General features: G+C 38.7%; 1 protein-coding gene across 2 annotated transcripts in view; it reads left to right on the plus strand.

The window, feature by feature from the left end:
- Positions 1-695: 695 nt before the first annotated feature.
- LOC114481996 (myoferlin-like) overlaps positions 696-17,384 on the plus strand; it is a 30,878-nt gene continuing 14,189 nt past the window's right edge. Inside the window, exons 1-22 of one of the 2 annotated variants that reach the window (XM_028477141.1) lie at positions 696-907; positions 1,842-1,897; positions 2,101-2,192; positions 10,553-10,661; positions 10,731-10,824; positions 11,387-11,547; positions 11,839-11,967; positions 12,082-12,144; positions 12,218-12,268; positions 12,350-12,380; positions 12,470-12,585; positions 12,671-12,797; positions 13,247-13,350; positions 13,432-13,500; positions 13,578-13,621; positions 14,106-14,188; positions 14,375-14,413; positions 15,273-15,397; positions 15,500-15,613; positions 15,741-15,918; positions 16,928-17,052; positions 17,221-17,330. In XM_028477141.1, coding sequence (XP_028332942.1) covers positions 820-907; positions 1,842-1,897; positions 2,101-2,192; positions 10,553-10,661; positions 10,731-10,824; positions 11,387-11,547; positions 11,839-11,967; positions 12,082-12,144; positions 12,218-12,268; positions 12,350-12,380; positions 12,470-12,585; positions 12,671-12,797; positions 13,247-13,350; positions 13,432-13,500; positions 13,578-13,621; positions 14,106-14,188; positions 14,375-14,413; positions 15,273-15,397; positions 15,500-15,613; positions 15,741-15,918; positions 16,928-17,052; positions 17,221-17,330 — 2,108 coding nt within the window. In that variant the 5' untranslated portion in view covers positions 696-819. The remainder of the gene's footprint in view (positions 908-1,841; positions 1,898-2,100; positions 2,193-10,552; positions 10,662-10,730; positions 10,825-11,386; positions 11,548-11,838; positions 11,968-12,081; positions 12,145-12,217; positions 12,269-12,349; positions 12,381-12,469; positions 12,586-12,670; positions 12,798-13,246; positions 13,351-13,431; positions 13,501-13,577; positions 13,622-14,105; positions 14,189-14,374; positions 14,414-15,272; positions 15,398-15,499; positions 15,614-15,740; positions 15,919-16,927; positions 17,053-17,220; positions 17,331-17,384) is intronic. The other variant, XM_028477142.1, reaches the window with a different exon arrangement.

Below are 17,384 nucleotides of genomic sequence, written 5' to 3' on the forward strand. Positions count from 1 at the left end.
TGTATTAAATCAAAACAAATCTTACAAGCGTCCATTAGTCCAAATGAGATGTTAAAAGGTCCTTATGTACTTTTATAATGTCAGCAAACTATTATTATTATTATTATTTATTTATTTATATTTTTTTTTTCAGGCTTGTGACATTTAATACATTTTGTGCAATCACATGCATATGAAATATTCCTATACCCACACGCATCCAAAATTATAATAAATAAATAAAATAAATTAGATCTTGAGAAAATATAGTTATACAAAAAAAATGCATTACACACACACACACACACACACACACACACACACACACACACACACACACACACAGCTTATTGATTAAGAAAAAATGACTTGTAACAGTGTGGTAATAAAAATGAAATATGTAATAAAACAGGGGAAAATGCTTTTGGTTAAAAGTGGTGATACTAAAAGCTGCCACTAGATGACGCCACAGTAGAATATTTGATCAGTGATCCATCACCATTGGCAGAGCTGCATTTTCCTCTACATTTAGTAACTTACTAAAGTGGATACATTGTCTAAAGTGTTTTTAAAGCCCTTTATTCTGAGGCCTGCAGTAGTTGAGAGGAAGAGCCTCTCCTCCTCTTCTTCCTCCTCCTCCTCACTAGCCGCAGCCCTCTCCTCTCTCCTGGTATAATTACTCTCCCGTGACCCGCCCTCCTCCCTCTAGAAATAAACCCATACTTCTCTACTTTTGCTCCTGCCCTGTGTTCTGTACAGAGGGGAGACTGAGCATGTCATAGACAGTACAATTATAAACAATTTTACGTTTTTATTTCAGGCTTTTCAGACTTTGTAGTTATGCTACGGGTCGTAATAGAATCAGCCAAAGGTTTGCCTAAAAAGGGCATCAGAAGTCCTGACCCACTGGTCTCTGTGATTTTTAAAGGTAAGTCTAATTCTTCTTTTTTTTCTTCTTCTTTCTTTTAAGTCAATGTCATCTTTAACTTTATAAATACGTTTAAATTGCATGTTTGTAATGTGGTTCAGTCATGTTTGATTTACATTTTAAAGGATAAGTAAGGAAGAGAAATCCATGTGACCTGAACTGAAAACACTATACTGTATGTAGCTTATAGCAGTGAGATAGTATTGTTTTAGTGTCATCCTCTGATCTGAGGACCACCTTATAAATATTCATGTAAGAATTTAGAATTATGACCAATCTGAACAACAAAGGGTTTAGTCTGTTAATGTTGCTGTTTTCTGCGTTTTTGGAGTCGTTTTTTGCACTTGTACTGTGTCTTTGTTTTATGAGTAATTTTGTGTATTTTAATTTAGTTTTCTTTATGTGTTCTTGGTATCATCTTGTGTATTTTTTGTGTCATTTGTGTATTTCCAGTGTCTTTTTATATATGTTTCAGTTATTTTTGTGTATATCTGTGGTCATCTTGTGTGTTTTTAGACTAAATGTGTGTATTATTGTTGTACTTTTGGGCATTTTCTGTGATTTTGTATGCTTTCTGGACTCATTTTGTGTACTTCTAGTATTTTTTTCTGCATTTTTCCATGATTTTGTGTGTTTTTGGGCCTATTTTATAGTTTGGAGGCTGCACAATAATTGGCCGACGGCCGCATGTGGTCCCCGGGCCGCCAGTTTCCCAGGACTGTACTGTACAATAAGAGATTGTTTACCACAGCATTTTATTCAGTTTTGGTGTTATGTCCTTATTGTCCTAAAGTTAAAGTGACCCCTTCACCTAGTGACCCATTATATGCTGAGCACCATCAGTTTGTTGATTCCTATAAATCACACATCCTATAGTTTCTCTATGATAAGATATACTGATCAAGGCTATTCATTTGCGCCCTTCTTTTTTTAGATGAGAAGAAGAAAACCAAGTCGATTGACAACGAGTTGAATCCTGTCTGGAATGAGGTAAATATCATTAAACACACTGGTAACAATGTTACGTAGATACTTATTTCAACATCAATAACTACCTATTGATGTCCCTGTTGCGCTAGAGTTACAAGAGTACAAATGTACAGGATTTACCCAAAGGCAATAATGGAGTGTTAGATAAACTATTGTCTGCTTGAGAAAACTCTAAATTGATTGAGTACGTCTTGAATTTGCAGGTCCTTGAGTTTGATCTAAAGGCCATTCCTCTAGACACGGGCTCCAACATCGAGGTGGTTGTGAAAGACTATGAAACCATTGGGAAAAACAAGTGAGTGCAATCATCCCTTTGATTGATCTGAATGTTAGCTTTGGTTTGTGCAACAGAAGGATTCTCAGTGATGAAAGACAGCTTTACTCACCCTGAATCACAGTGTAAACTTAGTCCTATCTACCAAGCGTTCCCAGGAAGTGTGTGTGTGTGTGTGTGTGTTTATGAGTCACTAATTAGGTGTCAACTATACCATTTGAGCTTACATATCTTATCTAATGGCTTATATTTGAAGATAACTAGTTATGATGAACTACAGCCCCCCCCCGCAATTATAATTACAGCCCGATTCAATGACCATTAACGGAGGAGTAGTCATTTGAAAAATGGGCCCCCTGGTGCCCCCATGGCACATACGTAGTAATGGGCCCCATTCATATATTGGTATGTGTCAATGATTCGGTGCCTCCAGCTGTCCCAATATGTGACTCACAAATAAATGAGAAAACGACTTTAATGGAATTTGCCTAAAAAGGGGGGTGGGCCGGGGGTCCTCGACCCCTAATTGAATTGTGCGAGACATAATCGTAATCTACGTTGAATTACCTTTGAAACGATACATTACACATTTCCCATAATCTCATAATTTCCCATAAATTTGGAAATTACCGGAAATGGGGGGTGGCCCCTTGGGCCCCCTACCCCTTTTAAAAAAAGGGCTCCGAGCATCTCATCATATTCATTCATAGAGTATTCATATGAAACTGCATTCCGATCTAACGAGAACTAACGGAGGAGTAGTTATTTGAGAAATGGGTCACCCAGGATCCCCACGACACGTATGGGGTAATAAGCTCCATTTATGTATTGTATGTGTCAATGATTCCAACCACCAACCACCAACCATCACAATATTGACTCGCAAATAAATGAGAAATTGACTTTCGTTTTTTTTCTTCAAAAATCGGGCCCCGAGCGTCGATGCGTACACGTCCATAGATTATAGCTACCAAATTTCAGCCCGATCCATTCACGAATAACAGAGGAGTAGCGATTTTATCTAGTGTACACAAGTAGAAGAAGAAGAAGAAGAAGAAGAAGAAGAAGAAGAAAGTGAGTGGTGTTTTGAGTCCGGTAGCCAGGCCTAAAAATGTGTAGTTTTCTAGTCTTTCTGCTGTTTTAGATTCACTGTTGTTAAATGTCTACAACAGACATTAGGAAACTAAGGCTGGCAGGTTCAAACTAACCAAAGTGTTTGAGTTCTCTCATGTTACGCCTTCGCCCTCTCACACCCTTCCATGCTGAGACATGCTGGATTGTGTGGGATAACTAGGGCTGCTTGGGCAACAATGGATGGATGAATTGTTGTTTGTTTTACTTCTCTCACACTCGCTGGAATTTCAGTGCCACGCTGGAACGTGGAATGATGAGGGTGATGTATGTTTGGGAATAGTGCTGCTGCTGCTGCTTTAATGGAATTTCAGATTTCAGGAAGCTTTTTAAAGCTACCATTCCATATGGGAACAATTTATTTTAACCACACGGAATGTTTCCTCCACATCACCCCACAGAGTGTCCATTTCAACTTGTGTTGAAAGTGGGCACTCAGAACTATATACCACTTTTTAAATGATCATGATGGTCTAAGTAGAACAGTAGTTATGATAATTTAAAAATGCTGTACTTTTCCTGATTATCTTTTGTCGTATTTGGTGCAGAAATGAACAGTAAAGACGGGCCGTTTTTCATTCTCTCGCAAAACGAAAATGTTTGCAAGCAAAAAATACACCTCTTTCCTATTGGTGGAAAGTGTTAAGCCTGTGATGTATCCCTCTGTCTTATTAGTGGACAGGAAGTGTTTCCTGCAGTAGCACAAATAAGTTGTGGCATCTGATTGTGAGGTTTTGTTGTATTAGATGATTTGGGAAAAACGCCATATAACTAGTTTTTTGGTGAACTTGTACATATGTTTTTGATAATTACACTTTATATTTGCATTCCCATTCATCAAATAGGTTTTTAAATGTATTTGTGGTTTTCACAGTAAAAAGACCCATTTTTTTCCACTCAGATTTGGTGTTTTTGTGTGATTTTAAGACCATTGTGTTCATACAGTAAGTCAAAATGATCAATTAACGGTGAATTCATCGAGCAGCTGAAGTTGTGCTGAAAAAAATGATACCAAACAAGGCGAGCTGAACAGTTTTTATGGTGAGATATAAAGGTAAAATCAAAATTAGTCAAAAACGGCCAGTTATATCCTGGACTCCAGAGGGTTAAAGTCCATGACATACTGTACAAGTGCTGTTTTTTTATGAAATGTGCAGAAGTTTGGTCATATTGTCTGAACTTTACACTAGAATGTTACTTTTGGATAGGTCATTCATCACTGTGGGCGGAGCTTCACAATTGCTAGTCTCCACCAAGGGACTGTGTTAGTGTGCGTCAACTTTTCCACAGGGTTGGCTCAGCTGACACCCTCCCCTAAGATCTACACAGTGGGAGCGCTGACTGTCGACTTCCCTCCCTCTTAAATAGTTTCACAGACTCTGTTTATGGGTAATCCTTGTTGTCACGGCAACGGAGAGGGAAGAAAAATGCAATCTCTGTGTATTCACTTAATAGGATTTTTAAAAGAGATTGAATCATATTAGACATGGAATCTTGCGCATTCATTAAAGCTCAAGTCATTTCAGTAAAATGTGAGATGGCGATGATTCAGAGTTTCGTGCAAACATGGACTACGTGTCTCATTTCCTCTGACCAGGCTCTGGATAGAAACCCCTTCACATGACTGTGGTTTAGTTTACAACTGAGGTATTTTGGACGTGGGCTGCCTGAGGAAAATCATCCATCTCTGTGTGCTGGTGCTGTGTAATGATACACCAACAATGACAATGTCAACAGGCTGATGTTAAGCAGGTACTGCCAGTGGTTTTGGAGCTGGCTAATATTTACCTTTATGCACTTCACACAAAGCACAGGAGGGTAAATTAGGGTTTAGCAGGTCTTAGGGTTGACTTGATTGTTTAGATTTATACTCTGTGTCAGTGTTTCTCAAATGGGGGTACGTGTATCCCTAGGGGTACGTGATGGCACTACCTTGAGAGAGAGAGAGAGTGGAAAATTAACAAAGTGTCAGTCTTGGTCCCACCCCAGGGGTGAGATGACCAGAAATGATGAAAACTATACAAATATATCTATTCAGGAGCCACTAAATCTGTGTTTTTCAACCTTGGGGTTGGGACCCCATGTGGGGTTGCCTGGAGTTTAATTGGGGTCGCCTGAAATTTCTGAAAAATGTAAATATATTTTTTTGAATTATTACTGTTTTATTCAACACACAATCTTAAACAACTGTATTTCTATACGTTCAACTAAAATGCAGTAAGAAAAAAAAAAAAGATCTGAGCTCAAACATGATCAAAAACTGATTCTAGAAAAAAATGTCTATGGGGTCACTAGAAATCTTTGATATCAAAATAAGGTCACAATCCAAAAAAAGATTGAGAACTACTGCACTAAATACTGCCACCTATGTACAAAATGAAATTAAAATGCGTGTTATCACTCATCCATCTATAGCTCTATAGTTGTTTTAAAAACATTTTTTAATTAAAATGCTGTTATACTTGGATTCAGAAATAAGAGAAAAGGAATATTTGGGCCAAAAAAGTTTGAGAACCACTGATCTATGTTATTAGGATGCACTGTTGTATGATATTATGATTAACAAAGTCATTTATCGTAGTAGATTTACACGAATAATACAAGTCTATTAAAGCAGAACTAAGTAACTTGCACTTAGCGCTCCCCCTACAGGTCCCTTTTGGTTTTGTCACTGTCGTAAAAACTCTGCACCCCCGCCGCCTGCCCCACCCCACAGCTACATGCGCACCTTTGCTCTCCCAAGACGGTAGCAACCGATCACTGAAAAATCCGAATTCAACATTGATTGATAGATAGATAGATGTTTGTGTGTGTGCTGCCTGATGGATCGCTGGGTTGTGTGTGTGTGCGTGCCTGTTGCCGTGACAACAGTGTGTTTGATTGCTGTGTGTTGCTGCTGAGCTGTCACTGCATGACGTTGCTCCGTTCCTCGGACAAATGTCTTCTCTGCCTTTTTTTTTTGCTGGCTCCGCCATGGTATTAGTTTGAGAAAAGTGAATTTGTAGAAAACTGTGTGCAGCCATGGGGCTGGTCATAATGTAGCATTAGTTTGTATTGCGCTGCCATAAAGCTGTACGTCTTGCCACCGGGTCAGAGGCAGAGAAGTTGCAAGTGCTGTTTTCTGGCCAGAGACAGCAAGGAGAGATGAAAGACCCTCCAATCACCCCATAAACACTTGTATTACCCTCACAGGGACTACGAGGAGGATTTATTAAGGTGAAAAAGTTACTTAGTTCGGCTTTAATGTATATAGGATAATTTTAAGGGTTTCTTTAACAGCCAAGCTATTTCTATGCACTATATATTACTGTGATTAAGCATTTAGACTTTGTCAACATATATTATGATCGTAATCAACGACAAGGACCAAACGATGTACATCAGTGTAGTGGGTGGATGACGTTCACGTGTTAATAGAAGCAGTGCAAGTAGTTCATTGTTAAAGTTTAATCCAAGTGTGACTTGTTTTGTTTCCTGCTTTTTCATCAGATTATTAACAGAAGAGGGCAAACAGAACAGTAAACAGAGCTTTGAATGGTTTATAATGCAAAAATACAAATTATTTATCTAACATTTTTTTGTTTTTATAGGTTTAAATCAGCCCAGACTCAGAGTTTGTGAAACTATCACAAAAATGAATTAAATACATTTTTTCTGCGTGGCAGCACGATTCCCACTCGATTTTTGTGCTGCATGGCACAACATTTTTGCATGCAGCATGACACAAATTTGTGTGGATCTGCTTGAAAAGAATTGAAAACTGATGATATGTTAAGGTTTCATTTATACAGACAACTTTTTTTCAGAAAATTTTATCTCCTGACAAATGTCAGTCTTCCTCAGGCATTTAGTGATTTTTTAATGTATCCCTACTAGTTCTTTCATAAGAAAACAATCAAAGCATCTCCTGATTGCTTTCATGTATGGCTGGCCACGCCCTCCGTCGCCCGATAGTCTCTGGAGAAAAGTTTCTGGAAAAAAATTTTTTTTTTCAGAAAAAAAAAAGACAAAATGAACTTGCTTGAATTATTTAAAAGTGATGTATATCAATAAGATGTATCACCATAACCCAAACCATGAATTAAATATTGTAATAAACTTTTCACTGAATAATTCCAATCAAAACACATGAGTTTCAAAGTTGTCGCACAGCACGAAAAAAAGAAAAGCGGGAAATTGTGTAGGCATGCTGAAAAATAGAAGCATTCCTTTTCATGACACATTTCCCCATGATAATATGTTGTTTATGTAGCATGCATGACTTGTCCCACAGTCAAAAACAATGAACCCTGACTAGTGTGTACCCTGAACTGCACCCTAAAAAAAAAAAGCTCCAGCCCAGAAATATCATGAGATATTACTCCAGTGCCTGATGCTGCTGCTGAGATTTTTTTCCAGATGTTTCAGAGGAAAACCCCTGTGGGACATTTGAAATGTTAAATAGCACAGTTGCTGATTTCCATGGCCTCATCACAGCCTCGAGATAAAGTGCATCATCACGGTGCAGGAATGACTTCATCCTCTCATACTCACTGTGGTGTGAGGTCAGTGCTGACAGTCGGAGGGTGTTACACTGTTACTCAAAACATTCACAGCTGCTAGTGCTGAAAGTTTACCGATTACATCCACTGACCGAAGGACAGTGAGACAATAGAGTGACACAAATCTAAACTACCTTCAGATACTTAGTATAATGTAAAACAATGTGAATGTGTCACAAATATACTGTAAATGTTTATCGTAGATGAGTCATATTGATTTGATATATCTGTGACACTCTAGACAGGCGTCCTATTTCTGCTAACTGGCAAAACTTTCCAGACTCTATTAGTTGATGGAATTTAATACTATTATGCTGTGTCACTTGATATATTTAACTGTTTGAAGGGCCTGTGTTAAGCTAAATCTACGTTTCTGTGCTTTAAACATCATAAAATGTTATTTGGGCTTCATACACATGCCCAAAGTGTTTTTTCATTGATTCCCTCCATCGTTAGTTAGAGGGTGATTTGCTCCTTTCTTACTGCAGGGTGAGCCCAAACATCTCGCTCTACTTTGATGATGCGTTCCCACTTTGATGACGAATTTGACGCGGCACTGAGCTGGAGAAGCCGCGCCTCCAGGAACCTCTCTGCCGTGATTGACATGTAAACAGACACGCCCACAAAGGTGTGCATTTCAGCGTCCTTCGCGCAGTGCTATGTATGTATTTTCTACAGTCTATGTATGTACCGGCGAACGCCCCGCCCCCACGCTCTGTCTCGTGTTTATAAAGCAGCATGAGCTCGGCTACGGAGTGGGCGGGCCGTCCTCAAGCCCTACGTCACCTTGCAGGGTGGAGGAAGTCAGTGTCCCGTCTATAGACACGCTCACTCATGATTATGCATAAGTGGGCCGCAAATCAGCCTGTTTGTGTAGAGTTGCTCAGAAAGTGACTTTTCAGAGGCTAAAACTCTGGAAAACAGGCGAGTTTGGGAAAATAAACCTCAAATACTATGTTTTTGGGGTTCTTAAAACAAATAGAGATGGGTGAAAAATAGCATGACACGGGACCTTTAATGCTCTCATTGAACAACAGTTGAAGTCCACGTGATTTTTTGACATAGAAAATATGACTCAAGTTAAGATTTTTAAACCCAGTTCTGTTCCGCCGCTCAATTTTTAACAAACAAACATTGCACAGATTTGTGCTTTCAGACTGCATACCAGTTTTATGCAGTCACTGTGTATCAGGAGGATCCCCGTGTTGGCCTCTTTCCTCATCTACGTTGCAAAACTGCCAAACTACTAAAACCCACATCTCCTCTCTCAAATAAAGCCCTGTCTAGCTAATTGTGTGGTTTCCGTAGATAAGTTGTAGCCTCGTGTACAGCGGCTGAAAAACCTACCAAAGCATTGTTTGCCTTTCACATTGAATGATTTATCTAAACTTCCTCTTTGTTCATGAAGAATGGTGTAACTAATGTGAGGGAAACATTCTGGCTTTGTTTTCACGAGAAATAATGCAAAACTTTAATCTTTCATGAGCAAATTGTTACTAGATGAATATATTTTTCATCTTTAAAGTCTAAACACTATTTTAGCATTAATAAAAGTGATGTGGCACACAATGTGGTCATTTATTTGCCATTGTGGGATTTTATGGCCAACTGGTGTATTTAAAAAGAAATACTACTACTACTACTATTATTACTATAATAAATTAGGCATGGCCAACAAAATGAGTAAGGCACTTTTATTATGAGGGTGATGATATATATATATATACGTATATATAAAGCACTAAATACAACCTCCACAAAAACACATATTCGAACCAAAAATTTAATTATTTTAGATTTTAATACATTTAAGAATTCCTACCTATAAATCTGTTTGACACAGTGATTGAAAATCCCAAGTGTTTTTTTCCCACTAAGGTTTTTTTTTTTATTGTGTTTGTCTGCCAAAGAAATAAACGAATAACTTACATAAGACACTGTGTGCTCTATTAGATGAACAGCATTTGTTTTGACATGTTGTAACTGAGGCTTTCCAATCAAACTGCAGGCAGGTTTTCCTAAATCTTTTACCTTTTAAGGACATTTGTTGCAGCTTTAAGAATAAACCATAGACTTTTTTTTTAATCTTTTATCTTTAGTTTGCTGTTAGTTTTTAGCCTGGCTTTAATGTCCAGTGTTTGGACATAAGAAAACGCACAAATCCCACTGCTCAAGGGCACTGTTGGAATATCGTGACGCACATTGAAAGCCCTGTTTTGATGCCAAAACAAAAGTTAAGGGTGCAGACTGCAGACATGATATTATAAATGATCTTTGCAAAAATGAAAACTTTCTACAGTAAGTCATGAAAATATTTGATTGGCTCCTCCTCCTCTCCAGCCCCATCATTACCTTCACTCCTTTACAATATGTACTCCTGTGACTCCATTTGTGAATGGTTTCAAACAGTCAGAAGACGGTCCCAGTCAGATTCTCTGTGGCGTAGCATGTGTGCGTTTATTTGTCTGAGGTAGCCAGGGTTTGTTAGCTCTGGGTGGTGCCCTACTCTATTTCCTTTTTCGTTAAAGAGAATTCACTGAACATACACATACAGCTGTTCAGCTCTGTTTGGTCTGCAGTTCAGCTACTGATATGTTTACAGAACGATCGGTGTTCAAGAGTACGTGTTTATTGAAATGAGCAAATCAACTTCAAACTGTCAGAAGGTCATACCTGTTACATATTAAATCTCGTTCTTGTCACATACAGATTCCTCGGATCAGCAAAGATCTCTTTGAGAGACCTTGCCTCTGGTAACGCAAGATCTCTACCATCCAAAAACGTTCCTTTGATGAACGAAAGTGGCAAGAACATTGGAGTAAGTTTCATAGCTAGAAAATGTTTACCATCCCTTATGCTTTGATTTGTATCATCATTATTCTTCCAGGCTACAATCAACCTTGTGATTGGCTATGATCCTCCGGCCAATGCTGCACCAAACCCCAATGACCCTCAAGCTGGTGATGTCACAGTGGATAGTGGTAAGTTTATCACAACCTTTAACATTTGCATTCTGTTTTTTAAAGATATATTGAATATTTTAGGTCAGTGTATGTTTTGATCATTGGATTTTCCGTTCAGAAAAGGACATGTTGATGTTGAAAGACAGAAACCAAAAAAAAAACAGACGATTTTGTAATTTGGTGCGCCGAGAAGTTGCCATTTTCAAAGTAAAAAAAACCGAAGGGAGAAATCTAAATTTGGTACTTTGGCCAGAAACACAGCACCGTCCTCAAACGTGCTCTTACTTTGAAAACGTCAACTTCCGTTCACACAATATGACAAAAAGGGGCCTGCTTTTGTTGTTGTTGTTTTTTAATGTCTTATAACATTTTCCCAAAAACAGGAAATAAAAACGAACCAGTTTTTAAAGTTTTGTTTATCCCCTCTTATTCCTTATAAAGAAAAAAGCTTTTTTATTTTAAAATGAAGATCAAATAACAACTAATTTTTAAAAAAAATTTCTAACAATGTACTCTGAATAGAAAATCCAATGTTAAAAATATGCACTCACTGACCATTTGATATGATTCTGTGGCACAGGAGGTGGAGATGATGAGGCAGGTGATGGAACTGTACCTGACGGGGGCCAAAGTGGAGCTCCAGGCGTCTCTTCCTCTTCTTTCTCTGGTCACAAACTACGCCACAAACTTGCCAGGGCACAGAGTCGCCATCGACTTGCCAACAAACCTCAGGACTTCCAGGTCAGTTTGATAACTTTAAACTTGCAACGCCCAGCTGAACTCAAAAAGGAAAGAAACATTAAAAATAGTAATTTGAATAAGAAAATACATTCATTGTCTGCAGTCGTTGACCCAGAAGCAGTGAAAGGTTTTTATCATATGATGCGATGTTGTTATATTAGTTTACTTTTTAACCATGACAGTGATGTCTTTATCATTTGTCAACATTTATCTGACACTGTCTCAGTACTGTATAATTGCGATTTTCAAGTCATAATTAATACTGATATTGTATTATGATTTGTCATCCAGATTCGTGTCCGCATTATTGAGGCCCGTCAATTGTCTGGCAACAACATCAAACCAGTGGTGAAGGTTAACGTGTGTGGGGAGACTCACAGGACAAGGATCAGACGGGGTAGCAACCCTTTCTTTGATGAGGTACTATGAATAACCTTAAATAGACAATAAACAGTAAATTATACTTAAACAACTTTACGTTCCTCTGAAAGTCAAGATTACAGCAATCGTGTGTGTTTTTGTGCTCCATTGCAGATGCTTTTCTACAACATCCACATGTTACCTTCAGACCTGTTTGATCAGAACATCAACTTTCGTGTAAGAACAGTGGCTTCCTCCAATACGTCAACATAAACATACAAACTGTGAGTGTGCGTGTTTCTGTCTGTAGGTGTATAATGCTTATTCACTGAGGGCCGACAGTCTTCTCGGAGAGTTCAAGGTACCGCTTGTTGTTCTTTTGTTAAAAAGACAAATAATGTGGTAATATTTGGGGCTTATTGTTCTTTGTTCACTTACACAGCTGGATATTGGATACATTTATGATGAACCAGGTAAGTCCTTGAACCATTAACCACCAGAGCGTGATGAGATATTTTGAAAATATCAACAGCATATTACAAATCTCTTCCACTTGTTGCAGGTCATTCCATAGCGAGAAAGTGGCTTCTGCTGAATGATCCGGATGAATCCAGCTCTGGTGCTAAGGGTTACCTTAAAGTCAGTCTTTTTGTAGTGGGCACTGGAGATGATCCTCCGGTACGGTTCACCTACTGCAGCTCCTTACGTAGATGTTGTCGATATGCGGACGACACTGCTCACTATCTTCATATGTAATGTGTAGATGGAGAAGAGGGAACTGAACGATGACCAGGACGACATAGAAAGCAACCTTCTGCTGCCAGCAGGCGTGACCATGAGATGGGCCACCTTGTCTTTGAAGGTGTTCAGGGCCGAAGATGTTCCCCAGAGTAAGATTAACTTCTATTAGCTGTTGGTAGAATCATAGAAAACTTTACTTACCAGGTTTTTCTCCTTATCAATTGCCATATTGCTGATTGATTTATTACTCGCGCTATGGAGGTAATGTTTTCCCTATGTTCAGTCACTTGTTTGTTTGCTAGCAGGATTATGTCACAAGTATTTAAGGGACTTTGACAAACTTTCAACCAAAGATAGACCGTATGCCATGAAAGATTCCATTACATTTCGGAGGGAATCCAGATCAATATTACCCCACCAACTTTCACCTGGATCAGATCCAGATTGTGCATTTCATCACAATATTTTCGAGAAAAAGGCTGTTGAAATTCCTTAAAACCGACTGCTAATATCTGGCAAAGAGGATATTTGGCACAAGGCTAAACTCTCGGAGTTATCTTGTTTCTAAATTATTTTCTTTCAATGTTTCATTTTCTAGTGGATGATGCCTTCGTTCAGACCTTGAAAGGAATTTTTGGTGGAGATGAAAACAAGAAAAACTTGGTGGATCCCTTCCTCGAAGCTGGCTTTGCTGGCAGAAAGGTGGCCGATATTTTACATCAGTTCACATTAAGTATTGTGATTTTAAACCAGGGCTTGTTTGGTTTTTTGCAATTTTTCCAGCTCTGCACACAGATTATTGAGAGAAATGCGAACCCTGAGTGGAACCAAGTACTGAACCTTCAGGTCAAGGTAACGATTTCCTGAGAATGTGAAACTGTACAGCCGAAAACCAAACGTTTATCTTTCAATTTGTTTTATGTTTCTAGTTCCCCTCCATGTGTGAGCGAGTTAAATTGACAGTTTTTGATTGGTAAGCCAAGCTACGGTTTTTATGTCATTACATTATGTTATTGTTGTGAGTGGTTCAAAGTTGGAAAGGTGAAAATAAACTAACAACCTGTGTGTGTGTGTGCTTGTGTGTGTGTGTTAATGAAGTAACTTCATGACTCAGACTACCTCCTCCCTTCCCCTTGACCTACCCTGTTGGCTCCATCTCTCAACTCCTTTACTTTATCACTGACTGTTTAGTTTTTTGGGACAAATGTGCGCTCTGATAAGTCCAGTTCAGGAAGGCTGAAGGGAAATAGGTGCAGGAAATCATTAGAGAAAATGTACAAAAACCACTACCAAGCACAAGGTAGAAAACAGTGTCTAAAAGCCTTTTTAAATATGAAAAAACTGAATACATTTTGGCCGAAATTCCTGCTCAAGCACAACATTCCTTCATAATAAGAAAAGCAGGGCTGTGTGTTTATGTGGTGTGAGTCTAAAGTTATTATTATCTGTGATTGCAGGGATCGTTTGACAGGAAACGATGCTATTGGCACTACATACTTAAACCTGTCCAAGATCGCTTCATCTGGTGGAGAGGTAGAAGGTAAATAATTGTTTATTGAAGCAACAGCAAAGAAAATATTTTTGCAATAAAATATAAAGAGTTGTTACATTTTGTAAGGACTGTAGCCTTTAACCTTGTTATAAAATATATTTGTTATATGTCTCATTTTTAGAGATGGATTTTTCTGACTGACTTCTAAATGTTATTTGAATTGTCTTTTCATAGAGGATCAGTTGGAAAATTTGGACATGCCGTCCTATGAAGGTTGACATGTGATCTTATTTGCACTGTTTTGCATGAGGCTGAACAAATTAAAGCTGCTGGAGATGATAAATAACAGTTTTTAAACTAAGTCATTCTCCTCGACTACTGATGCCAGTAGACCCCAAAAACAAAACCAAAGTGGAATTTTCTGTGTTTTCATGGATTGAAAATTGTAAAGCAAAGCAAAGGCGGAAGTTGATATTGTCACGGGGAACACGATATACAAACCTAAATAAAAATGGCATCAATCGAAGCAATGTCTTCCTTGTCTAGCGAAAATACACAAATTACAAGGATGATAAGAATGAAGTAAAGCCACTTAAATAAACTTTTCTGCTCCTGCACAATCTTTTCATTCTCCGACGGGATTCCAAATTCCACGATGCTATAAACAAAGCTTTTCTGAAGTCCAAGTAACATGATTACTTGTCAACAAACAAAATGTTTCTGATGGCGCTAAAATAATCTTGTCATTGGCAAATTTTAACCTTTAAGATTTGTCTTTGAGAAAAATTTTTCGGAAATTTTTACCTTCAATTTATGAATCTATGAGGCCTGCGCTATGTCTTAATGTTAATAATAAATGTTAGTTCTCGTCCCCAGCAGCTTTAAGCATGTTGTATGTGCCAGAGACTAAACTTAGTTTTATTTGTGTGCGTCAGTAACATAATTGTGCTTTGCTGCATTTGATCCCTTTATTACTAAAATCTGATTCCACATGAATCAAACATCACAGCTTTGGCCACCTGCTTTCCCAGCATTCACTGTGTCCAGTCGCTACATAACCTCCAGCTGCAGTGATATCTACTAATACTAGCGTTAGGTAGATTAGGTTGTAACTATTGTCGATGCTTCACAGCGACTTCAGGGGAGTCTGAGGTGGGCTTCCTGCCAGTGTTTGGGCCTTGCTATGTCAACCTGTACGGTAGCCCCAGAGAGTTCTCAGGCCTCCCAGACCCTTATGAGGATCTCAATCATGGAAAGGTAGATGAGAAGCCGTTATAGGTTTCCTATTGCTTCATGTTTTTGCCCTGTTGGGATTGTCTGAGTCCTTGTTGATACCAAAAGCATATTTTTCTCATTCAGGGAGAAGGTGTGGCATATAGAGGCCGGGTTCTGGTAGAGCTTTCCACTAAATTAGAAGGAAAAGCAGATAAAGCAGTTGACAGTATCCACAGTGATGACATTCTAGTGGCTCAGGTACTGTGACTATTTGTCCGCTAAATAATAATGTGCCCAAAACAGTCATCTAATCATGTTTGCATTTATACTTGCATAAATATCCAATTTAGATTCTTGTGCTGCACTTTCTTTTATTCTACATCAGAAATACCAGAGGAGGAGAAAGTACTGCCTGTGTGCAGTCTTTCACAGCGCCACCATGATTCAGGAACCAGGAGAACCGATCCAGTTCGAGGTCAGCATCGGAAACTACGGCAACAAGCTCGACAATACCTGCAAACCGTTGGCCTCCACCACCCAGTTCAGCTGTGCTGTGTTTGATGGTGAGTTGATACAAGGGTGCTAAATTAAACCAGTAAGAACTGCCAACACTAAAGTATTTATTTATCAACAACAGTTTATTAAAGCTGGGGTTGATTAAAAAAAGATTCCTATTAGCATCATATAATGTATCGTAAAAGTAATAATTTCTGAAAAAATCATACGTCTATGTGCTGTCTGTGCCTTATAATGAAGTATTTTAGTGAATAAAACCCCAGAAGATGAAGTCTTGGTGGTCACCCCCTCCAGCTCCAATCACAGGATTTAGAAAAAGGAGGTGTGAGCAGAGCCCACAATCGAGCCTCCTCATTGGCTGTCGCGATATATAGTGAAGCGTGTGCACGGTGCGAACTTGTTTTCAGTCTTGGACTAACTTTGGACGCACAAGTGGCTGTTTTCCTTCTGGACAGGCAATCTAATGTTCTATTTTGCTATATTTTGTGTGCATCTTTTTGCGTGGCGAGGTGCTTTTTTTGTGCACGTTCAGCTCTCGTGTGCGATTTCGTGCACTTCCAGAGAGGAGGAGACTGGGAGGGATTATCAGAGTGGGGGGCGGGATTTACGGTTCAAATTTAGCCACGCCCCTCTGTCATGGTTCAAGATTCAGTACAGCGTTAAACAATTACAAGTTAGAAAAGTTCCAGACTTTCATTTTTAAACTGTAATGTACACTTGTACCAACTTCCTGTCAATTTACTCCAAAGCTTAATTTAAAATTTGAAGCAAATATACTGTAAAAGAAAACCAATCAGTATGTCTTTTATCCATCTCGTAGGACAAGGACTATTCCCTTTTTATCAAACTATTACGTTAACAACCATTATTTGTCTGGTCATCACAAACTAAGATATGCACAATAAAGACACATGATCAGCTTTAAACTGCACATTGTGGGCTTCATGCAGATATTGGTCCAAATACGCTATAATCCATCAGTGTAGAAGCTTACATTCAGTAGACAAATGTCAAGCATTTCTGGATGTGTGATTTATGTGTGTTTACTTCATCAAGGGAACCATTACTACTACCTGCCATGGGCTGACACTAAGCCAGTGGTTGTTGTTACCTCATACTGGGAAGACATCAGCCACCGCCTGGATTCTGTCAACATTCTGCTCTACATTATTAACCGCCTGGTAATTCTGCACTGTGATTATCTGTGGTCCTTTAAACCTCAGATCATGGGTTTGAATTAGCGTTCATAATATATTGCTAAGTGATTTGCTTCAGTGCGTTTTGTACTAATCCACATTAGACGCAGTAGACATGAGAGCTTGTGCCTAAGCTTTGTTTTGTTATTGCAGCAATCAAACGTGGAGGCTTTTAAAACAGCCATGTTGGCGAAGGTTTCTGACGACAAGTTGGTCGAGGTCTGGCTAAAGCTGCTAACTCAGTTTATTGAAGACCTAGAAAGGTACAATAATCAACAATATATGAAAATCCGATGAAGGGAAATGAGAATGATTGA

The sequence above is a fragment of the Gouania willdenowi genome, chromosome 19, assembly GCF_900634775.1.
Source record: "Gouania willdenowi chromosome 19, fGouWil2.1, whole genome shotgun sequence".
In the NCBI taxonomy this organism is placed as follows: domain Eukaryota; kingdom Metazoa; phylum Chordata; class Actinopteri; order Blenniiformes; family Gobiesocidae; genus Gouania; species Gouania willdenowi.